This window comes from Mus musculus, chromosome 10, assembly GCF_000001635.26.
Source record: "Mus musculus strain C57BL/6J chromosome 10, GRCm38.p6 C57BL/6J".
Classification (NCBI taxonomy): domain Eukaryota; kingdom Metazoa; phylum Chordata; class Mammalia; order Rodentia; family Muridae; genus Mus; species Mus musculus.
In genome coordinates this window covers 31,497,612-31,517,842 of record NC_000076.6, presented here as the reverse complement: position 1 = coordinate 31,517,842, position 20,231 = coordinate 31,497,612, and the positions used below count along the sequence as shown (strand labels likewise).

Genomic DNA, 20,231 nt, shown 5'->3' with positions numbered 1-20,231 from the left:
AGCCCACTCAGGCCAGTGCTACTGCTGGGTAGATGGTCCTGGGTTACATAAGAGAGCAGGCTGATCAAGCTAGCAAGCAATGCTCCTCTGTGGCCTCTGCTTCATTTCCGGCTGAAGTCCCTTTTCTTTGCCTGAGTTCCTACCCTTATTTCCCTTCATGGTGGACTGTGATTGGAAGGTGTAAGCCAAACAACCCCTTTCCTACTTGAGCTGCTTCTGTTTACAGTGTTTATCACAGTGACAGAGAACATTCAGGATATCTCAGGAGGACTAATACCTGCTTTTCTTGCACAGATCCAGTGTCCCACTTGCCAATTGATCTGGTGTTTTAAGTGCCACTCTCCTTGGCATGAAGGTGTTAACTGCAAGGAGTACAAAAAAGGAGACAAGTTACTGCGTCACTGGGCCAGTGAGATTGAGCACGGGCAGAGAAATGCCCAGAAGTGTCCAAAGTGCAAGGTGAGATATGCCTTAGCAGGAAGGGAATGACGCCAGCATTTAAAGGGACAGTATTCACGGCATGGACATGTAGCATGTTCATAACTGTCTAATCAAGTGTGAGGAGGCTTTGCCATGTCATTCTTAAAGAATAATTGTACTGCATGTCAAACTGAATATATGTGTACATAAATAGTGTCTATTATTGTCATTACCATCCATTGCAGTCTGACATTTTTATCTTAAAATTTACTTTAGAAAATTGTGTGTGTGTTTGAATAGTACTTTTCAACAAATTTACTTTTTTTTCTGTTAATATTTTTTTAATTAGGTATTTATTTCATTTACATTTCCAATGCTATCCCAAAAGTCCCCCCGTGTACAGGGGAACACCAGGGCCAAGAAGTGGGAGTGGGTGGGTGGGAGAGTGGGTAGGGGAACAAATTTACTTTTAGTCAACCATATTGGGCCTAATTTTCTTTAAGAATAATTTTGCAGTTGGTTCCTTGAGACCTAGCACTAGATAAATGAAATCTAAATTATTATAAAAAATTAATAATGGTGAATCCAAATTGTAGCAAAAGCATTTTATAAACTAATGTATTATTGAGCATGTAATGTTTTGCTGTGCCAAATTCACATCCTATCTCATATGTATATATATATATATATATATATATATATATATATATATATGCACACACACATACATACATACATACATACATACATACAGTAAATAGTGTAGCGTGAGATTTATGCCATATACGTTGTGACAAGAAGAACTCTTTGGGAAAAGCTCTTTCTGTGTTACTGAGGCTGAACTGGAACTCCTGGATTCAAGTGATCGTCTGTCTCAGCCTCCTCGGTAGCTAGACCTCCTAGCCAGCTCAACTTATTCTTGATATTGCTACAGAAAATAAGGTTTCTTACTTTTCTCTGCACTGTAGAACAGAGCCCATTTCAGTCTTTATCTCTGCGCTGAACCAATGGCTCAGTGAACATTAGTTTTCTAAGATGAGGCAATTTGCCCTTCTCTTGCCTAGCACTCCATTCAGAGGACTTCTCATTTTCAGGTCAGTAGGAGCTGAGGAGCCACTCATTCATCCTACTTCCTCAGGACTCAACTTCATATCTCTGTACAGTCCTAAAACTGTACTCTGCCTCTGAACAAATGGTCCTGCAACACACAGTGGAGGATTTCTGAATGAATAAAGGCAGTGCAGAAAATTACGCATTTATGCCATCTGTATCCTAACCTAACATTAATGGAAGGAGGGGGGGAAAGGCAGCTGGTGTACTCACTGAGGGCCCTAACAATGTCTGCAGTTTCCACAATACAGATAAATAGCTAAAAGACAGTGGGAAAGGCTGCAGCCCATAAAGCAGGCTTTCAAAAGAATTGCCCTTTAAACAGCCCAAAAGAAAGAGCCATGGAGCCACATGATGGCCTGAAAACAACCATAAAGCATAGGTCAGTGCAAGTCATTTTTTATGGCTTGTTTTGACTGCAGACAGGGGGATTTTTCCCTCCCAAGAGTGACTTTAAAGCTCTATATTTTCTGATTTATTTTTCATTTATTTGGTGGAGGGAGGCTGTTTTTTAAAAAAAAATTATTTTCTTTTCTTTTCTTTTCTTTCTTTCTTTTTTTCTTTCTTTAATCTTTTGGTCTTTGAAGTCACTACCCCTTTTATTCCTCCAAAGAAACCTTAATATTTTATACTCTAAGAGCACTATTAACAAAACATCCATTAACATTTACAGATATGAAAAGGGAAGATGGAAGAGTTTTTTCAAAGAATTTTCATATACAGTGCTTCCAAATAAACAACTTATTTTCATGTAAATAGCCTCAATATTTGTAGCAAAATGTATTTGAATTTTGTTTTGACAAAACTTACTTATATTTTTGCATTCTGTTATTTTGTTTTAAGTTAATTTTATAGTATTAATAGTAATTTGTATTTTTTAAGTGTTTCTAATCTCATAAACTTGATAGAAATTTGGGTTGAGAGGGAAAGCACCCACCCAGCACCCCCACCGCACCACCCCCCCATCCACTGTGTCTCCACAGCCCATGCCCTTCTGAAATCACTTTTAGGAAGGATTTATGAGTGGTATCATGCCTGTTCAGTGTCATTAGTCAACTATGTAGCCACACATTCATTTCTAATGTCAGTAAACATTTCTATTAACTGTGTCATCTCTGCTTAAGTATCCTTTCCCTGATGTTTGGTGTTGTTTACTGCACTGAAAATATAACGTGAGTAATATGTACCATGGATACATCCTTTTTCCTATTTTGAACTGTCAGCGTGCACCATTGTGAAGGTAGAGCTACCTAGTGCAGGGTCTCAGTGTTTTCCATATTTGGTGGATAATGTTATATTACTAAATTCTAAAAGTGGTGAAACAGCTTTCTTCCCAAAAAAGTCTGCAGATTTCTGGTGAGCTTTTCTTTGTTTCCTATTCAGAGTTCAAGTATACCTTTACTCATTTGCTAATTTGGTGTTTGTGACATACATCCTCATATTTACATTTCCTTATTTGCTTGTAGGCTGAATATTTATTCACATTCTTTGGCGTTTATCATGTACTCTTAAATTTTTTGTTTGTAATCTTCAGCGATTTGTGTGGACTAGGTTGAGGCTTGCTTGTTTACATCGAATTCTATGAACTCTGTGTTTCAAAATTTTAACTTCTTTTATAGAATATTTCTCTGCTTGCTTTTTCTTTTTCTTTTGCTTGATTGATTTGAACATATTTTTAAAAGTTTTATTTGTCTGAATATATCATTTTCTGTCTTTGTGCATACATACAAGCACACACAAATATTATGTACACATATATTTTAAATACTTACATGTTATCCATTTGCATTTGCTTATAAGTTTAAAAAGTCACTGATCATCCAGAAGTTTGATGTAAAAGTTTAATACAATTGTCTATTTTCTTTCTTTCCTTTTACCTTTTGACATATCAATGTTTTAACTTTTAAAATTTAATCTAACCATAATTTATTGAGCATTTATTATGAATTAGATACTTAAAAATGATTTTCCCCAATTGAATCATCTTGGTTCAACTGAATTTGTTAAATAATTCTGCCCTACTAATTAATTTGTAATTCTTGGTAAGCAAATGTTAACTTGTAATACATAATACTGTCTTTGCTGGGATCTCCAATCCTTTGGCTAAGTTTTTAGACAAATTCTATAATAAAGCTGGTGAGTTCCAGTGGCTGTGCCTAAGTGAAACCCATCATTCAAGCAGCATCAGAATGTGGCTGTCCCTGTGTGAACCTTGTGTGAACCTTGGGTGAAGTGTTTTAAATACAGCAGGTTCTTCCTCTCCTTCAGTTAGCAAAAGCTCCTCTCCCACTGTGGAATGCCTTTGCCTTAGGTGGAAATCGCAGCTTCATACATGGCATGGTACTACAAGAAAATTTGACCTATGTAAACATTTCAAAATTTGTATTTATAATTGATTTTTGGGGCCATCAAGATGGCTCAGTAAGTTAAAGGCTCTTGCCATCAAACCTGTTAACCTGAGTTCAATCTCAAACCTCATGTGGTAGAAGGAGAGATCCAACTCCTTGGACTTGTGGTACATTCTCCACATCTATGCTATGGCATGCTTGTAGACACAGCACGCATACACACATGTATATAGTTACCAAGGAATAATATATATTAAAGAGTATAATTGAATCTAACAGACATTACAAATAAGTGTTGAAAGCCTCTCCTACCATTTATGATCAAGATATTTACCCACAAGTAATTATTTTGTATTGAGGTAAATATACAAAAACAATTCTAGAGGTTATTCATTAATTTTTTGTTTTGTTTGGTTGGTTTGGTTTTGGTTTTTCGAGACAGGGTTTCTCTGTATAGCCCTGCTGTCCTGGAACTCACTTTGTAGACCAGGCTGGCCTCAAACACAGAAATCCGCCTGCCTCTGCCTCCCGAGTGCTGGGATTAAAGGCGTGCGCCGCCACCACCACCTGGCTCATTAATTATTTTTATGAGACCATAATAATGTCTTATTAAGAGTGAATTTGTGAGGCTGGAGAGATGGCTCAGAGGTTAAGAGCACTGACTGTTCCTCCGAAGGTCCTGAGTTCAAATCCCAGCACCCACATCGTGGCTCACAACTATCCATGATGAGATCTGACACCCTTTTCTGGAGTGTCTGAAGACAGCTACAGTGTACTCACTTATAATAAATAAATCTTAATAAACAAATAAATGATTTTTAAAAAAAAGAGTGAATTTGCTTAACCATTTTGATGAATGTCATTACCTTTTTAATTAATTAATTAATATGTATACACATACACACAAGCAGGAGCTCACAGAGCTCAGAGAGGGCATCAGATACTCTGGAACTAGAGGTAAACATGGTTGTGAGTCACGATGTGGACACTGAGAATCGAAACTGTGTCTTCTTCAAGAGCAGTAAGTGAGCCACCTTCAAGAGCAGTAACTACTGAGCCTCTTTTCTAGCAACATCATTACCTTTTTTCTTTGTCTTTTTTCTCTTCTCTTCCTCCTCCTCCTCCTTTCTTCTTTCTTCCTCTTCTTTTTTTCTTAAGAGACAGTATTTTTTTCTTAAGAGACAGTATTCTCATCATGTGGCTCCTGGGTGGCCCAGATCTTGGTTGTAGACCAGGCTAACCTGAGACTCACAGACCTCTACCTGCCTCTGTCCCCCACCTTCTGAATGCTAAATGAACATGTGGAGCAGCAGACCTCCCATTTGTACTTTTGAATGCAGAAGTTTATTTAGTAAATTATGACACAGCATTCTTATAAAAATGAACTTTCTGTTTAAGTTTTGACACCAAAGAAAACATAAGCTTATTTTGTCAGATTCCCCTTCAGCTTAATGACAACACAACAAAACATAGTTCACGATGAACTGACTTTTAAATTAAATTTAATACAAGTAAAGAAATTAAATTTTATTGTGTGTGGGAGGGTACTGTTCAATGCCATGCCTAAAAGTTCATCTTGACAGTATATATGAGCTTCTAAAGTGAGTTAAGATTTGATAAATTAAATAAAATTAAAGTTAAGATGCATACTTATAAATGATAAACAAGTGTCAACAATATAAAACTAAGTAAACATCACTGTTGTAAAAAGTTTCACAGCCACATGTTCTTTAGCAGTAAACCTGTGAAGTTAGTAGCTGCTGGTGAGAGTTTAGGTTTTGAAACAAGGCATTTGATTCCCAATCTTGAATGCTTCTTTAAGATCATGATCTAAAACAAAAGAATCCTATATTTTATTTTGTTGTCCTCATCCAGGAGTAATTGTACATGCCTGCCATCTCCACTCAGGAGGCAGAGACAAACTCCATTGTTTTCTAAGGCGGGACTCCTGCCCTCCAACTATTCTTTTTCCACTAATGAACATTGAAAGTACAGTACCACATACCTTTGGGCTGTTTTATGTGATGCTTTGAGGCAGTTGCAAAGCAAGTGGGAAGTTGACAGATAAGAAAGTATTTCTTATAATACTCATAAAGCAAAGGGTGGACTGTTCTCTGCTAAATGTGGACGTTGAATATACAGCTGTTAAATTATCATTGGTAATGTTTAAAATATTCGGACTTTCTCATAACTAAAAATAAAATTCAGACAGGGATCAGGAACCCCATAGAGTCATGGTTTGTGGCATTGCTTAGCTCACAGACAATCATCTCCTGTAACCTGTATATCGTATATCCTTTAAGGAATCGGAATGTCTCTTTGTTTGTTTAGTTTGCCTGCTTTTTGTGTTTCCTTCTTTGGGTAAAGGGCAAGATTTGCTCAGAATTCAGAGCTTACTAAACCAAAGGTGAATTGCTTCCAAAATTATTGGGGAATCTTTTTCAGTAGTGCATGCTGGAGATGGAAGTTAAAAGGGAATTTATGCAACCTCGTCCTCTCAACTTACTTTCTTCCTTAATGTCAGCTTTAAACACTATTTACTCAGACATTATGACATTAGCCACAGTGATCCAGGTGATCCAACCAGGTGGCTATAGCTGACAACTGTGATTCTCCTTTCTCACAGAAATAAACTTGTACTTCTGTTTGAGCCATTTTATAAGGCATAGGGTAGAACCAATTACCTGGGAATCACATGAGTTCTAAGGCTAATATATAACTAACAGGATTAATGAAATAATATGAAACAATGGTAGCTAAGTAATTTATTCTAAGCCAACACATTCCTTATTTCAAGATAAAAGGACAGTTACTTGTCTACTTTTAAAGGAATTATAAGGGCTATAGTCAGGATAGAGTGCTGACCTTTGCTTTTACATGCTTGGGGTTATATCACACACACACACACACACACGCATACACACGCATACACACGCATACACACGCATACACAAGCCAAAATTCTGGTAGGTAATGCTAAATTCTAATATACATCTTTATTTCTCCTCTTATACTGTTAACAGGTTAATATCAATAACAGTGCTGCCTAATATATTTGCTCCCACATGCCGGCCTTTGTGGTAGTTAATTATCTTACAGTCATCCCACAGCAGCTGGCCAGGTAGAGGCTGGGATTATGAGCATGTGCAGACATTCCCAACTAGAACTCTAGTTCCATGAGGAAAAAAAAACTTACTAAATATATATTATATTCATTTTTAAATTGTTTTTCTTTTTGTTTTTTACTTTCCTACCCTACATTTTTAAATTGTTAATTGATCTAATTATAAAATAGAAGCAATTGACACTATGGTACTATAACAACATATATGTAAATATATACTATGATATTAAAAGATAAAAGCAGGCAGATATATACATGTATTAATACTTAAACTTTAAAGTTAATATATTATCAATATATGTCCTTTAATTTAACAATATTAAATGAAAGAAAAAAGATAAATAAATATGTCTAAACATGGTCACATGTGTATACACATGTATATACATGTATATAAAAGCTTATGTGTCTTCTGGTTTCTGTATACACCCAGAGTTGATCCTATGACACAGCGTTTCCTATCCAAATACTGTTGGGAGAGAGCTGGTCTCCCAGGAGTGCTGACTCATCTGTGAGCACAGGTGAGACCACCACTTCTGCTCAGATTCCTGGCCCAAGAGGGACCCATCCTGAGCCATCAGGACACAGGAACCAAGGAACAGCCTGGGACAGGAACCTTCTGGTTTCTGTCTGTAACCTGGAGCTGACCTTGTGCCACATCTGTCCATACCCAAATTCCTCCCGGAGAGAACTGGTCTTCCAGGAGTTCTGACATACAGGCTTGCAGGAGGGAAAAGTCACAGTCAGAGACAGCAAGACCAGCTAGCACAGGAGATAACCAGATGGTGAGAGACAAGGGCAATAGAAACCAAGGCTACTTGGCAACATCAGAAGCGAATTCTCCCACAGCAAGTCCTGGATATACCATCACACCGGAAAAGCAGGATTCAGATCGAAAATCACTTCTCATGATGATGATAGAAGACTTTAAGAAGGACATAAATAACTCCCTTAAAAAAAAAAATACTGGAGAACACAGGTAAACAAGTAGAAATCCTTAAAGAGGAAAAACAAAAATCCCTTAAAGAATTGCAGGAAAACACAACACATAATAATCAAAACACCAAATGCACTAAAAAATAAATAAATAAATAAAAATAAGAATTTTAAAAGCAGTAAGGGAAAAAGGTCAAGTAACATATAAAAGCAGACCTATCAGAATTACACCAGACTTCTCACCAGAGGCAATGAAAGCTAGAAGATTCTGGGCAGATGTTATACAGACCCTAAGAGAACAAAGATGCCAGCCCATCCTACTATACCCAGCAGAACTCTCAATTACCAAAGAAGAAGAAAACAAGATATCCCGTAATAAAACCAAATTTATATAATATCTTTCCACAAATCCAGCCCTACAAAGGATAATAGATGGAAAACACCAACAAGGAGGGAAACTACACCTCAGAAAAAGCAAGAAAGTAATCTTCTTTCAACAAACCCAAAAGAAGATAGCCACACAGACATAAAAACCACAAGAAGCAACAATGACTTTTCCTTAATATCTCCACATCAGTGGACTCAATTCCACAATAAAGAGACACAGACTAACAGAATGGGTAGGTATACAGGACTCAACAGTTTGCGAGACAGGAAACACACCTCAGTGCCAAAGACACTACCTCAGAGGAAAGCCTGGAAACCAATTCCACAAGCAAATGATCCGGAGAAACAAGCTGGAGTAGCCATTCTAATATCGAATAAAAGCAACTTTCAACCAAAAGTTATCAAAAAGGATAAGGAAGGACACTTCATAATCATCGAAGGAAAAAAAATCTACTAAGAATTCTGAACATTTATGCTCCAAATGCAAGGGCACCCACATTCATAAAAGAAACTCTACTAAAGCTAAAAGCACACATTACACCTCACACAATAATAGTGGGAGACTTCACCACCCCTCTCTCAGCAATGGACAGATCATGGACACTGAAACTAAACAGAGACTTAGTGAAACTAACAGAAGTTATAGACCAAATGGATTTAACAGATATCTATAGAACATTTTACCCTAAAACAAAAGAATATACCTTCTTCTCAGCACCTCATGGTACCTTCTTCAAAACTGACCATATAACCAGTCACAAAACAGGCCTCAACAGATACATGAAGATTGAAATAATCCCATGCACCCTATCATATCACCATAGACTAAAGCTGGTGTTCAGTAGCAACAAAAACAGCAGAAAGCCCACAAAAACATAAAAGCTGAACAATGCCCTACTCAGTGATAACTTGGTCAAGGAAGAAATAAAGAAACTAAAGACTTTTTAGAATTTAATGAAAACGAAGGCACAACATACCCAAACTTATGGGACACAATGATAGCAGTGTTAAAAGGAAAACTCAGCTCTCAGTATCTCCAAAAAGAAACTGCAGAGAGCATACACAACACCGATCTCTCCTGCCCTCTGGTCTCATACTCTAGAAATGTATGCACTGCCCCTCAGCCCCATGCATACACACATACATACACACTGATGCAGATACAATGCTAACAAAAATAATACATGAATAGGTAAATGAAAATATGAATATAATCAGGACCGACGTAGGACTTTATTTGTCAGAGTTTAAGCAGAGGGATGCAGATAATTAAGGTACAGAATAAGCAACACTTCACTGATGCATTCAGAAGTCCAGTGCTGAGAACACTGTGCCTCCCTGAAACTCCACTTGGGGAGTACAATGCTCTTGCCTTTTATAAATGTCACTTTCTCAGATAAACCTCCTCTTGCCCTTAACACCAGATCACTCCCTCCCATTAACTGTTCTCCCATACACTCTCCTTTTCTTCATAGAATTTTTTATGGTTTAGGAGACATGTTGTTGTACAATTGATTACAGTGTTCATACCTGCTTCAGAGACTTCCCTTCATCGTAAACTAAGACAGAAGCCCCCTATCCCATCTCTACTCCCCCTGCTCCTCCACCCACCCACCCACTTCCACTTCCCGGTCCTGGCATTTCCCTACACTCGGGCATCCAGCCTTCTCAGGACCAAGGGCCTCGCCTCCCTTTGATAACTGGCAAGGCCATCCTCAGCTACATATGCAACTAAAACCATAGGTCCCTCCATGTGTACTCTTTGGTTGGTGGTTTAGACCCTGGGAGCTCTGAGGGGTGCAGGTTGGTTCATATTTTTGTTCCTCCTATGGGGCTGCAAACCCCTTCAGCTCCTTGGGGCCTTTCTCTAGCTCCACCATTGGGGACCCTATGCTCAGTCCAATGGTTGGTTGAGAGCATCTACCTCTGTATTTGTCAGGCACCGGCAGAGCCTCTCAGGAGAGAGCTATATCAGGCTCCTGTCAGCAAAGATGCTCCAACATGTAATAAGGACACATGCTCCACTATGTTCATAGCAGCCTTATTTATAATAGTCAGAAGCTGGAAAGAACCCAGATGAGGAACCCTCGACAGAGGAATGGATACAGAAAATGTGGTACATTTACACAATGGAGTACTACTCAGCTATTAAAAAGAATGAATGTATGAAATTCTTAGGCAAATGGATGGAACTAGAAAATACCCTGAGTGAAAACAATCACAGAAGAACACACATGGAATGCACTCACTGATGAGTGGATATTAGCCCAGAAGCTCAGAATACCCAAGACCCAGTCCACAGACCACAGGAAGCTCAAGGAGAAGGAAGACCAAAGTGTGGATACTTCAGTCCTTCTTAGAAGGGGGATCAAAATGCCCATGGAAGGAGATACGGAGACAAAGTGTGGAGCAGAGACTGAAGGAAAGGCCATCCAGAGACTGCAGCCAGGACTCTTAACCACTGAGCCATCTCTCCAGCCTCAAGATTCTTTTAAAATAAGAGTTTAGTGTTGCATCTAGAGCAAAATATCAGTTGGTAACAATCACACAGAAATAACAATGTCGTTTTTTTCCTGATTAATAAAGTAAACATTTCTTATTGAAAGATAAAATTTTATACACTGACCTGTGCTGATAAAATTTTTAAATGGATTGAATGTTTATTAGTTCTTTTATTTTTATTCTGTCTTTTGACTAAATGAGAACTACACCAAAATTAAAAACTAAATTCTATTTTTACTTTTTAGGTATTCTATATTTTATTGAGTTATATGTAAATAACCTCAGGAATATTGATTCTGTTTTATTATTATGTATTATAATATTACATTTCATTTTTATATTAATTATGAGATGTTAAATGAAATAATTAGTTCTTTATATTATGGATACAAAAATATTTTGCTTTTCATTTCTGTCTACTACAATGGGACCTTAATATCAAACTCCTATAGTAGCTAGTACCCGGGAGGCCTTGTATCAGATTTTATTTACAGTTTACATGTGTCCTTCAAGAGGGACCTTCAGATAATTGATAGGCTGCATCCACTGCTATGGGATAGCATATACAAAGAGAAACTGTATACAAAGAGAAAGGGGAAGGTGACCAGTAGCAAGGATCATCAGCTTTGAGTTAATGGGGACCCTGAAACGTAACTGCTCATATGCCCTTGACCACATACCACTAACTCTGTGTACCTGAGGAGAAAAGAGTAGAGTCACAAGTGAAATTGTAGATTCTGGCAACAACTTACCTGCTAAGCATCAAACAAACTCTGGCAGGTTTGACTCTTTGTTTTAATTATAAAATTCCTAACTACATTAAAATATTCCCCAGTATGCATTTCTTAAAGCCATGTTACAGGATCATAATGGTAAAACTAATATTGGGAACCTTATAAATACGATTATAAACAAATTGAAAACTTCACTTCAGGGATGCTCATAAGACTTTTAATTTGGTAAAACCGATCTATTTTACTTGACATATTTTACTTTTTAAGCACATTAATTGCATTTCCTTCTATTTGTCCCTTTATCCAGATCCATATCCAGAGAACAGAAGGGTGTGACCATATGACTTGTTCACAGTGTAACACTAATTTTTGCTATCGATGTGGAGAGAGATACCGCCAGCTCCGGTTTTTCGGAGACCACACATCAAACCTCAGTATATTTGGATGCAAATATCGCTACCTCCCAGAGAGACCTCATTTAAGAAGATTAGTTCGAGGGTCAGTCTGTGGTAAGTAGCACACATGATTGCTCTCAGGTGCCTCCTTAGGATCCGAGGAAGGGCAATAGCATGAGAATATCAGCCATGCGAATCTCCAGGGCTTGCTATGGGCCAGGGGTTCCAGTAGGTCCTTTACCAAAGAGTGAGAAGAGAATCACTCCTTTTATGAACAAAATTGAAAAGTTAAGGTTGTTAACATGACATTCTTTCATGATCAGCGCTTCTGAAACCCTGGGAAAGCCAATTGCTGACAAGAAGAATGTATGGACTTAACAGGTATCTAAACACAAGGATGTGCTGTTGATTGTTTATAGAATATGAAATGGGACAATGATGAAAAAGCACACACATCCCAAAGAAATAAACAAATAAAACAGTAAATGTTAAGACACAATCAATGGTAGATTGTCATAGCAGAAATTAAACAAAATTTTAAATTAAAAATGTTTAAATAAGATATAATTTATGGTTGTGAAAAATTATATTTGATTATTGAAAATGATGTTCTAAGAGAATTGTTACTGATCTTGGAATAAGAGAAAGCGTGCTTACTCCACTCAAAATCATCTTTAGCAGTCCATGTCCTACACTGTCAAGTTTATTCCTTCTAAAGGGCAGATATTTGCTCCTTGTATTCCGTGATGGTTGGGAAGAAAATGTCAGTGCTATTATTACTTGACAGTTATATTCTGATGCTGTGAAGAAATGTCTTGGTGGATACTTTAAGGATATATTACTAAAGAGATTAAGCTGTATGTTTATAATATGTAACCCTTTGTACTGTATTCTAGCTTCTTCCACACAGCTCTATGGATACACATGCCCTTGTTCAATAAGATTTCATGTCACTTAACTGAGTTTTGTTATTGTGTAAAGCAAAAGAAAAAAACGTATGTCTGGGCATTATGTTAAATGGACAACAATTCATATCTAAATACTAGGTATTAAGTAATGCTAAAATTGATATTTAAAACTGTATTTTTTTATATCTAGTCATCTAATTCCAAAACTGTTTTCTATGAATTAAAAAAGTTAATTTTTCCTGCCAAACTCCCAACAAATGGCTGAATTATCTTTCATTCATTGGTCAATGATCATAACTTATAGATGGTATTGCTGTGTGATTCTTAAGTAGCTGTGTGACTACTGCAGACTTCCTGTTCCCTTCACACTCTTTGTGACATTTCGTTTGTACGGTTATGTCAAAAGTCACAGCACAGTAACAAGAAATAAGTAACTGTCCTGGTTTTGTCTATGTTGGAGCCTTTTAGAGATATAGGGAGTCCTCTAGTGGCTTCTGGGCTGCAGTTACATGTAACAATGGTGATTATTATCACAGATCAAATATTCATTCAGCAGAGAAACCGCTGGTGCTGCCAAGCGTGCTGTGCCTGCCAGCACTGAGCTGTCTTACAATGCTGCCTGTTAACATTTGTTTCAGTGATTCACTTGGGTAACTTCCAGCACATCACTTACGCAGTGGGAAGTTCCCCTAGCAGTTGTCTTCAGGCATCCCATTTGGAGTTCAGTCTGTTAGACATTCATATGATGTCCCTCTTTATCTAGCAAGTAAATAAAGCATTGTTCTTAGACATGGGGCTGGTCAGACACCCTCTCTGATCCCTACTGGCTGTCTAACTTTGTGAGCTCAATAGATTATCCTCTGAGTCACTCCATTCTTAATCGTTCAACATTTTGTACGTTGAAAGTAGGAGAAATCTAAAGGAAAAGCACAGAGACTGAAGCGCATCAGTGAAAAGGATTATAGTCTGTTTTGGGTATAAATAGTAAGGGACCTGTGGCTACACGGCATCTGCCCATGGCTTTGTGGCACTGTACATACACCATGTATCAGTTCTATATGTGCCCTTAATTGTTCTTATGCTTCTTTAAGGATTACTGTAACTGCTCTGTAACTCAGCAGTGAGAGCCTTTAACTCTTATACTTTTGTTTTTCAGCTGGAAAGCTCTTCATTGCGCCTCTCATCCTGGTTTTGGGATTGGCACTAGGGGCCATAGCAGTTGTAATCGGTAAGACACGTGACATATTTGAGATTAGATTTCTCCCACAGCAGTAGAGACCGTGTGAGTGTACATGTGGTGGTGTGAGTCAGTCAGTTTGTGTGGTTTCTGCTCTGCCTTGCTTAAAACAGCCATGCAGTTCAGGGCATATAAGTCAGAGGAACATGTTTCCTACAGGATGTGTTTATGAGACTTTAGTATATAAACATATGTATTAAAGGAGTAGTTTTCAAACAGCATGATAGTCTGTAGTCTGTTGCAGACACACATTGCTAGATTCTACTGTCAGTTTCTAGCACAGTGTGCTGGCTGGACCCATGAGTTTACGTTTCTAAAATGGTCCAGATGCTACTAATGCTATTAGTCCATCGCTGCTCTGAGAAGCAGACCTTTAGAAATGCCAACCTAAACGCTCTGGACAGAAGCTACATTGATCATTATTCCTATAGAAAACGGGGTGCTTTCCTGAATTAAATGATTTTCCACATGTGAACTTCTCTTTATAGATAGTGACTGTGTGGGGCAGAGAGAATTACAAAATATCTCACATTTAAGTCATTAGAGTCAGTTGGGACTTTAGGAACCACATGTATGTTCTTATATAAAATGTATGCCAACCAATAATGAAATAAATATTATAGTGTGCACATTATAGGATTGTGACAATAAAGACAAGGACAAAAGGCTAGACGGTTTCCTAGAAAACATTGGCTCTGTTGTGCTGGTGGTTTTTTAATTAGACTTGTATGACTGAAGGTGATAAAGGGGTCAAAGGACTTCAGGGAAATAGAAAGAATGAAGTCGTATAGAAAACACATCCCATACTAATTTTATGTTTGTGAACTATTAATAATTATTGTTGTAAATTAGTTTGTAAATAAGTAAAATTGGGAAAATTTAAGTATATATGTATGTACACATATATGTGTACACAGACATACACACACTCACACACACACACACACACACACACACACATACCTCAGCACTTTCCTCCCTAATTGCCTTCATTTCTTTTCAATCTCTAGGTTTATTTGTATTTCCTATATATTGCCTTTGTAAAAAACAGAGAAAGCGATCACGGACAGGTATGCACTGGTAATCCACAGAGGATTTCACATGATGTCAGCCGGTACCGGGAGGAGCCATGCAGGATGGTGCACTTGTCTGTGAGTTGGATCCTTAAAACTACCTAGAGGAACTTCTGCCATCTTGTCTCCTGTGGTTCTCTGCAGACCACAGTGCCTCTAGCTACGGTGCACTCCCAACATGGCATCCTGTCCTTTCCTTAAGCAGATTGCTGCTTTTTAAAAAAATGGTCACTTTCGTTAACTATATACATTTATATAGTAACTCTCACCTTTGTGGTTCTTGGAAGAAAATATTTTGAGAACAGGATATCCTCAGATGTCTTTTGAGGATACCTCACCTGGAGTGTTATTTGGATTGTCTGAACCTTGTGCTTCCCCCGGGCTGTCTCTGAGACATGGTATGCATAGCTGAATCCGGCCTGTCTCAACAAACAAAGCCACTTTTCAGAAGATAAATCAAAGTTCACCAAATGTACCTAATTGTCCTCTGTAACCCAAATGGTATCATCGTTTTGTTTTTTGGATACTGTAATTGCTTTAAAAAAAAAAGTGTCAGCACCCAGAGGGAATTAATGAAACTAAATTAATGAAAAGAACCATGAGTTACTGGTCCGTCTATGTAAGGATGTGAATGTGTGTATATAAACACCGTATTAAACCAGGCTCCATAACCATGTGCTTGCCTATTTCCATGTCTATTTTCATAGAACCTTTCAGCCTTGATGGTTATTTTTGTGGGCCTAACTTGGTAATGTACTGAATTAAAGCCAATGTCAACAACAGATTGTTTCCATGGTAACTGTCTGTTTCTTGCTCTTCCTATGGTCACACGCACACACAGCATCGTATGTGATGTCACTCTGACACATACCAAACATTGTAAACTGGCAAATCCATACGGATGGTTTCAGAAAGTCCCACGTTTCCAACAGTTGCTCTTTTCAGATTCCTTGGACTTTGACACACATATTTTAGCCTGTCCTGGGATTATTTAATAAAGAAAAAAAATCTTTTGCTTTGAAGAAAAGTGCTTAAACTGTTAATTTAATCCCCATTCTGCTCATTATTTAATTACTACCTTATAATCCTAGATAATTCTGATTTAGGTCAAGTTTTTAAAAATTATTGAATGTTCCCTCTCCTATCTTTTTTTTTTATTTGTCCTCAAGTTTTTTTTTACAAAAATAAATACTAGTTTTGGAGGATTTTGCCTATGTTTACTATGTGGGTACATGATATGTTGATATCTCCTTATAGAGAGACAACGTGAAAACAGCTTTTTATATACATAGTTTCTTCAAAACATAAACTGCTTTTGGAGAAGGAAGCAAATGAAAATATTTTCAGGAAGTTCTTTTGAGTGAGGAAATGGAATTTAACAGCACAGCTCTATTTCTATTTCTCTGCTTTCATCATTAAGTTTATTAAAACAAAGAAGAGATACTGAGATGCCTAAACTTTCCATTTATCCCTTAATTCTCAAAATTAGCTGGTTGCCATAAATGTAGAAGTAGACACTCACATTTATATGGCTATTTCATGGTTTCAGAAACCAGAGAGTAAGAACTTTATACCCTTGTGTTTCACTGGAAAAGTCCATGTTGGTGAAGGACAGTCCAAGTTTAAGCTAGCGTGGTGGCATTCCTTCTGAGCAATTGTGACGAGCTGGCCAACTTTCTCCTCAGTGGCGAGGTTTTGGTGAGAGGAGCATGCAGCAGTGCTGACTCCAGAGTTGCATATTCTAGACTATGGTGTGAGATAAAGAACAACGGTGTCTGGTTTCACAAATTCATCTTACTGTGCCTTCAGCCACCCTTCTGGCAAGTGTTTACTGTCCGCGTTAGGTGTGCTAGTCTTAGACCAAAACAATGAGGACTTCTAGACCAAGTCTCTGCTGTAAGATTGCTTAATTTTTCAGAAATTCATCTTTCCTGGACTTGGTCATCAGCTTGGTCAGATGTGAGTAGGATGGATGTGTCTTTTGTGTCTATGTATATATATATATATCTGTATGTCATATCTAACCTTACCTTGTTTGTACAACACCTCCTGAGTGAATAGGGACTTTGGGGTCTGAGATAGTCTGTATTCTTGGGTTATTGTGCCTGTTGTCTTTGGCCTACTCAGGGATTTTTATTCTAGTCTTTAAATAACTTATCTTTTACAGGTATTTTTAAATGATTTGAAAATTTTTCCAATATATGAGTTACAAGGTGATATTTGTTACGAGGGAAGGCTGTTTCATCAGAGGCTGGGAGATGGCACAAAGTGCTGAACAGGCATCTCATTTGTAAGTGCATAAATTTGTAATAATAATTGTATGCATTTTTGTCTTTTAAAGTATATGCAACCACATACACATGTATGTGTGTTCTTTCCATGGCAGTAACTTAAAAGTAATCATTTATGGATATTTTACTAAGTCATAAAAATCTTGAGAAGAGTCAGAAAATGAAAAAAAGTGTTTCTATGTCAGTGCCAACTTGAAGGTAGAACAGTAGTAACCTTTAGAGTATGTTCTGAAAACTGAAGTATACATGTTAAATGTTCTTTATCTATGGCTTGTCATGATATGTTACCATTGTAAATGTATATGTGTTCCTAAAGAAAATCAAACCATATGGAACTATAAAATACAAAGTTCTCTGCTTATCTATCTACCCATTGTTTTCTTGGGAGTGACTATCAATGGTCTGAGAACTATCCTCCTAGATGCTTCCTTCCTTCTAATGTACAAATAAGTGTGTGTTCTTACGTGTGTACGTATGTACCCTTGTGTGTTAGTTTTGTGCAAATAGAATGACATCCTTAGCTCTGTCTCTTTTTCATATTTTGAAATATTGGAAATATCAATTTCCATTAGTGTTTGCCCATTTGAAAATTACTTACTAATTCAACATAAAGCTGTGTTTTAACTGACTGACTGAGTTAGTTAGTTAGTTAGTCAGTTCGTTAGTTAAATGGCTGACAAGGTAGTTTTTACTTGTCACAAACTAAGCATCTTCTGCCTTCATGTATTTTGCTACCTACTATAGCTATTTCCATGGGTCTTTGAATTTTATTTTTACACAGTATATGTAATAAAGATTTTCAAGATGTAGTCAGAAAAATGAGACCATAGAAATAATATATTCAAGACCCTATTTGTGAGTGGAGAGTGCCTAATTTTAAAGCAAGCATCTTTTGAGAGGCTTTCTCCTTAAAAGATTAGTCAGATACCTTAACAAAATTTAAAGCAGAAATTTAATTTGTTCCCAGTGAAGCTAAAGGATAATGAGCTGTCTTTTTGACAGTGTGAAAAAGATGGATTAGTTTTTAGATTGCTTCCTTTTAACTTTAGTGCTCTAGCCAAACGGATGGATGTCTAGAACACTCCTCATCTTTATGTGTCTCATTTATGAAAGGTTGGAGAGAAAGGAAAGGCGTCAGACCTGTAACACAGCAACATCCTCTTCCCACGTTTATGGTCCAGCACTTAGCCACTTAGCATATCCTACAAGAACAGATAGGAAAACAATTAAAGATGAATTAGACACCAAACGTGTTGCAACATGGTATCTATATCTCTCTGCTGTGGGATCAATATTCAGTGGTACTTCTTGGGAAACGCCCAGCTCTGTAGCATCATCCCAAATCCTAGGACCCTGCTTGAGTCTTCATCTTTTCATCTCACTGCCCAGATATATGCCCAGTGTTCCTGCAATATCCTACACCTCTGCAGTCACTGTGTGTCCTATGTTAGGTCCAAACATGTTTTTGTCCACACTTGAGTCACCATCAGAGAAGAGGAGAAGCATGTTGAGGGGAACAGCTCACCCTGGCCTGCGTGGCCTCAGTGTTTCTACTGGCTTCTCTCAGATTCACTGCGTCTGCCAACATAGCTCCTCCCCCCAACAGATAAAACTGTTTTACTATCAGAGATTTATGATGCCATTGTCCTGCTTATAAACAAAGCTAGTGGCCTAAATAATATTAGGCAGTATATAAGTACAAAACCAAGAAAATCTAACTTTGGATATTAGAAACGAGTTACAAACAAGCCTTAACATGAGTCCTTCCATGTCAGTGGTTAAGTCTGTCTCTGCTATTGTTTTATGCTAATGTCTGTTATAATTGCCAGCCTTAACATGGATGCACTTTTCCCCAGCATTTGTCCTGTTTAAGTAATTAACTGATAAAACAGAAGAGAACACGTGTATGCTTTTCAGCAACGAGAATGGATTCGTGCCAGCAAATATGTCTAAATTCTTCAAACATGAGGAATCAGAAGCTAAGCACTTTATGTAAATCATTTTTAAATATTATTTGAGTATAAAGCACTCAAATATAGACCTCCAAAAATTTTAGTAGTCCTGAGACATGTTTGCAACAATTTTGCTGTTTAGAGCTCACAGCTAATAATGCTGCTATGTGATAATTTCACTTGAATCTTTGTTTAAAATATTAATTTCTAGTGAAAGTTTTAATAGTATTTAACTGTATTTCATAGTCTATGAATTCTATACAAGAATTTTTCTTACTAGAAACACAATAAATAAAATAGCTGGAGCACATTTTTTTTCAAATTATAATTTAATTGTACACTTTTCTACAGTTATAGACACTAACTTCCAAAATGACATACTACCATGTGGCTCTACAATGATCCTATCAATAAAACTAAGATACATACACAGAAATAGTATTATCAAAATGAAACAAGCACTCCAAACTTGAAAGGGTATTTAAGACGGTGATTTTACTTTTTGAAAGCAAATCAATGGATGGGACTCCACTGTGTCTCTTCCTTTGAGTGGACAACTAAGACTGATTTCAAAGCCATGTGCTGTGTGGGACTTGTATGCATCATCACTCTTTGAATCTGCAGCTTTAGTTGATGTTATCCAGACCCAACAAAGGCCCAGTAGTGTGAGACTATTGTTATTATCTATCTGCTGATTAAAGCATACCTTTGTATATACCTTACGCATCCTTGTTCATGTTGTCAGTTGTACAAGCATGTAATCATGCATATTAGAAATTATATTTTTTCTTTTGACTGAAAAAGGGACTGTTTT

The 20,231-nt window shown here is 37.3% G+C and overlaps 1 protein-coding gene across 1 annotated transcript in view; it reads left to right on the top strand.

The window, feature by feature from the left end:
* Rnf217 (ring finger protein 217) overlaps positions 1 to 15,956 on the top strand; it is a 107,839-nt gene extending 91,883 nt beyond the window's left edge. Inside the window, exons 3-6 of the mRNA NM_001146349.1 lie at positions 295 to 459; positions 11,869 to 12,070; positions 14,021 to 14,092; positions 15,112 to 15,956. Coding sequence (NP_001139821.1) covers positions 295 to 459; positions 11,869 to 12,070; positions 14,021 to 14,092; positions 15,112 to 15,185 — 513 coding nt within the window. The 3' untranslated portion in view covers positions 15,186 to 15,956. The remainder of the gene's footprint in view (positions 1 to 294; positions 460 to 11,868; positions 12,071 to 14,020; positions 14,093 to 15,111) is intronic.
* The last annotated feature ends 4,275 nt before the right edge of the window (positions 15,957 to 20,231 follow it).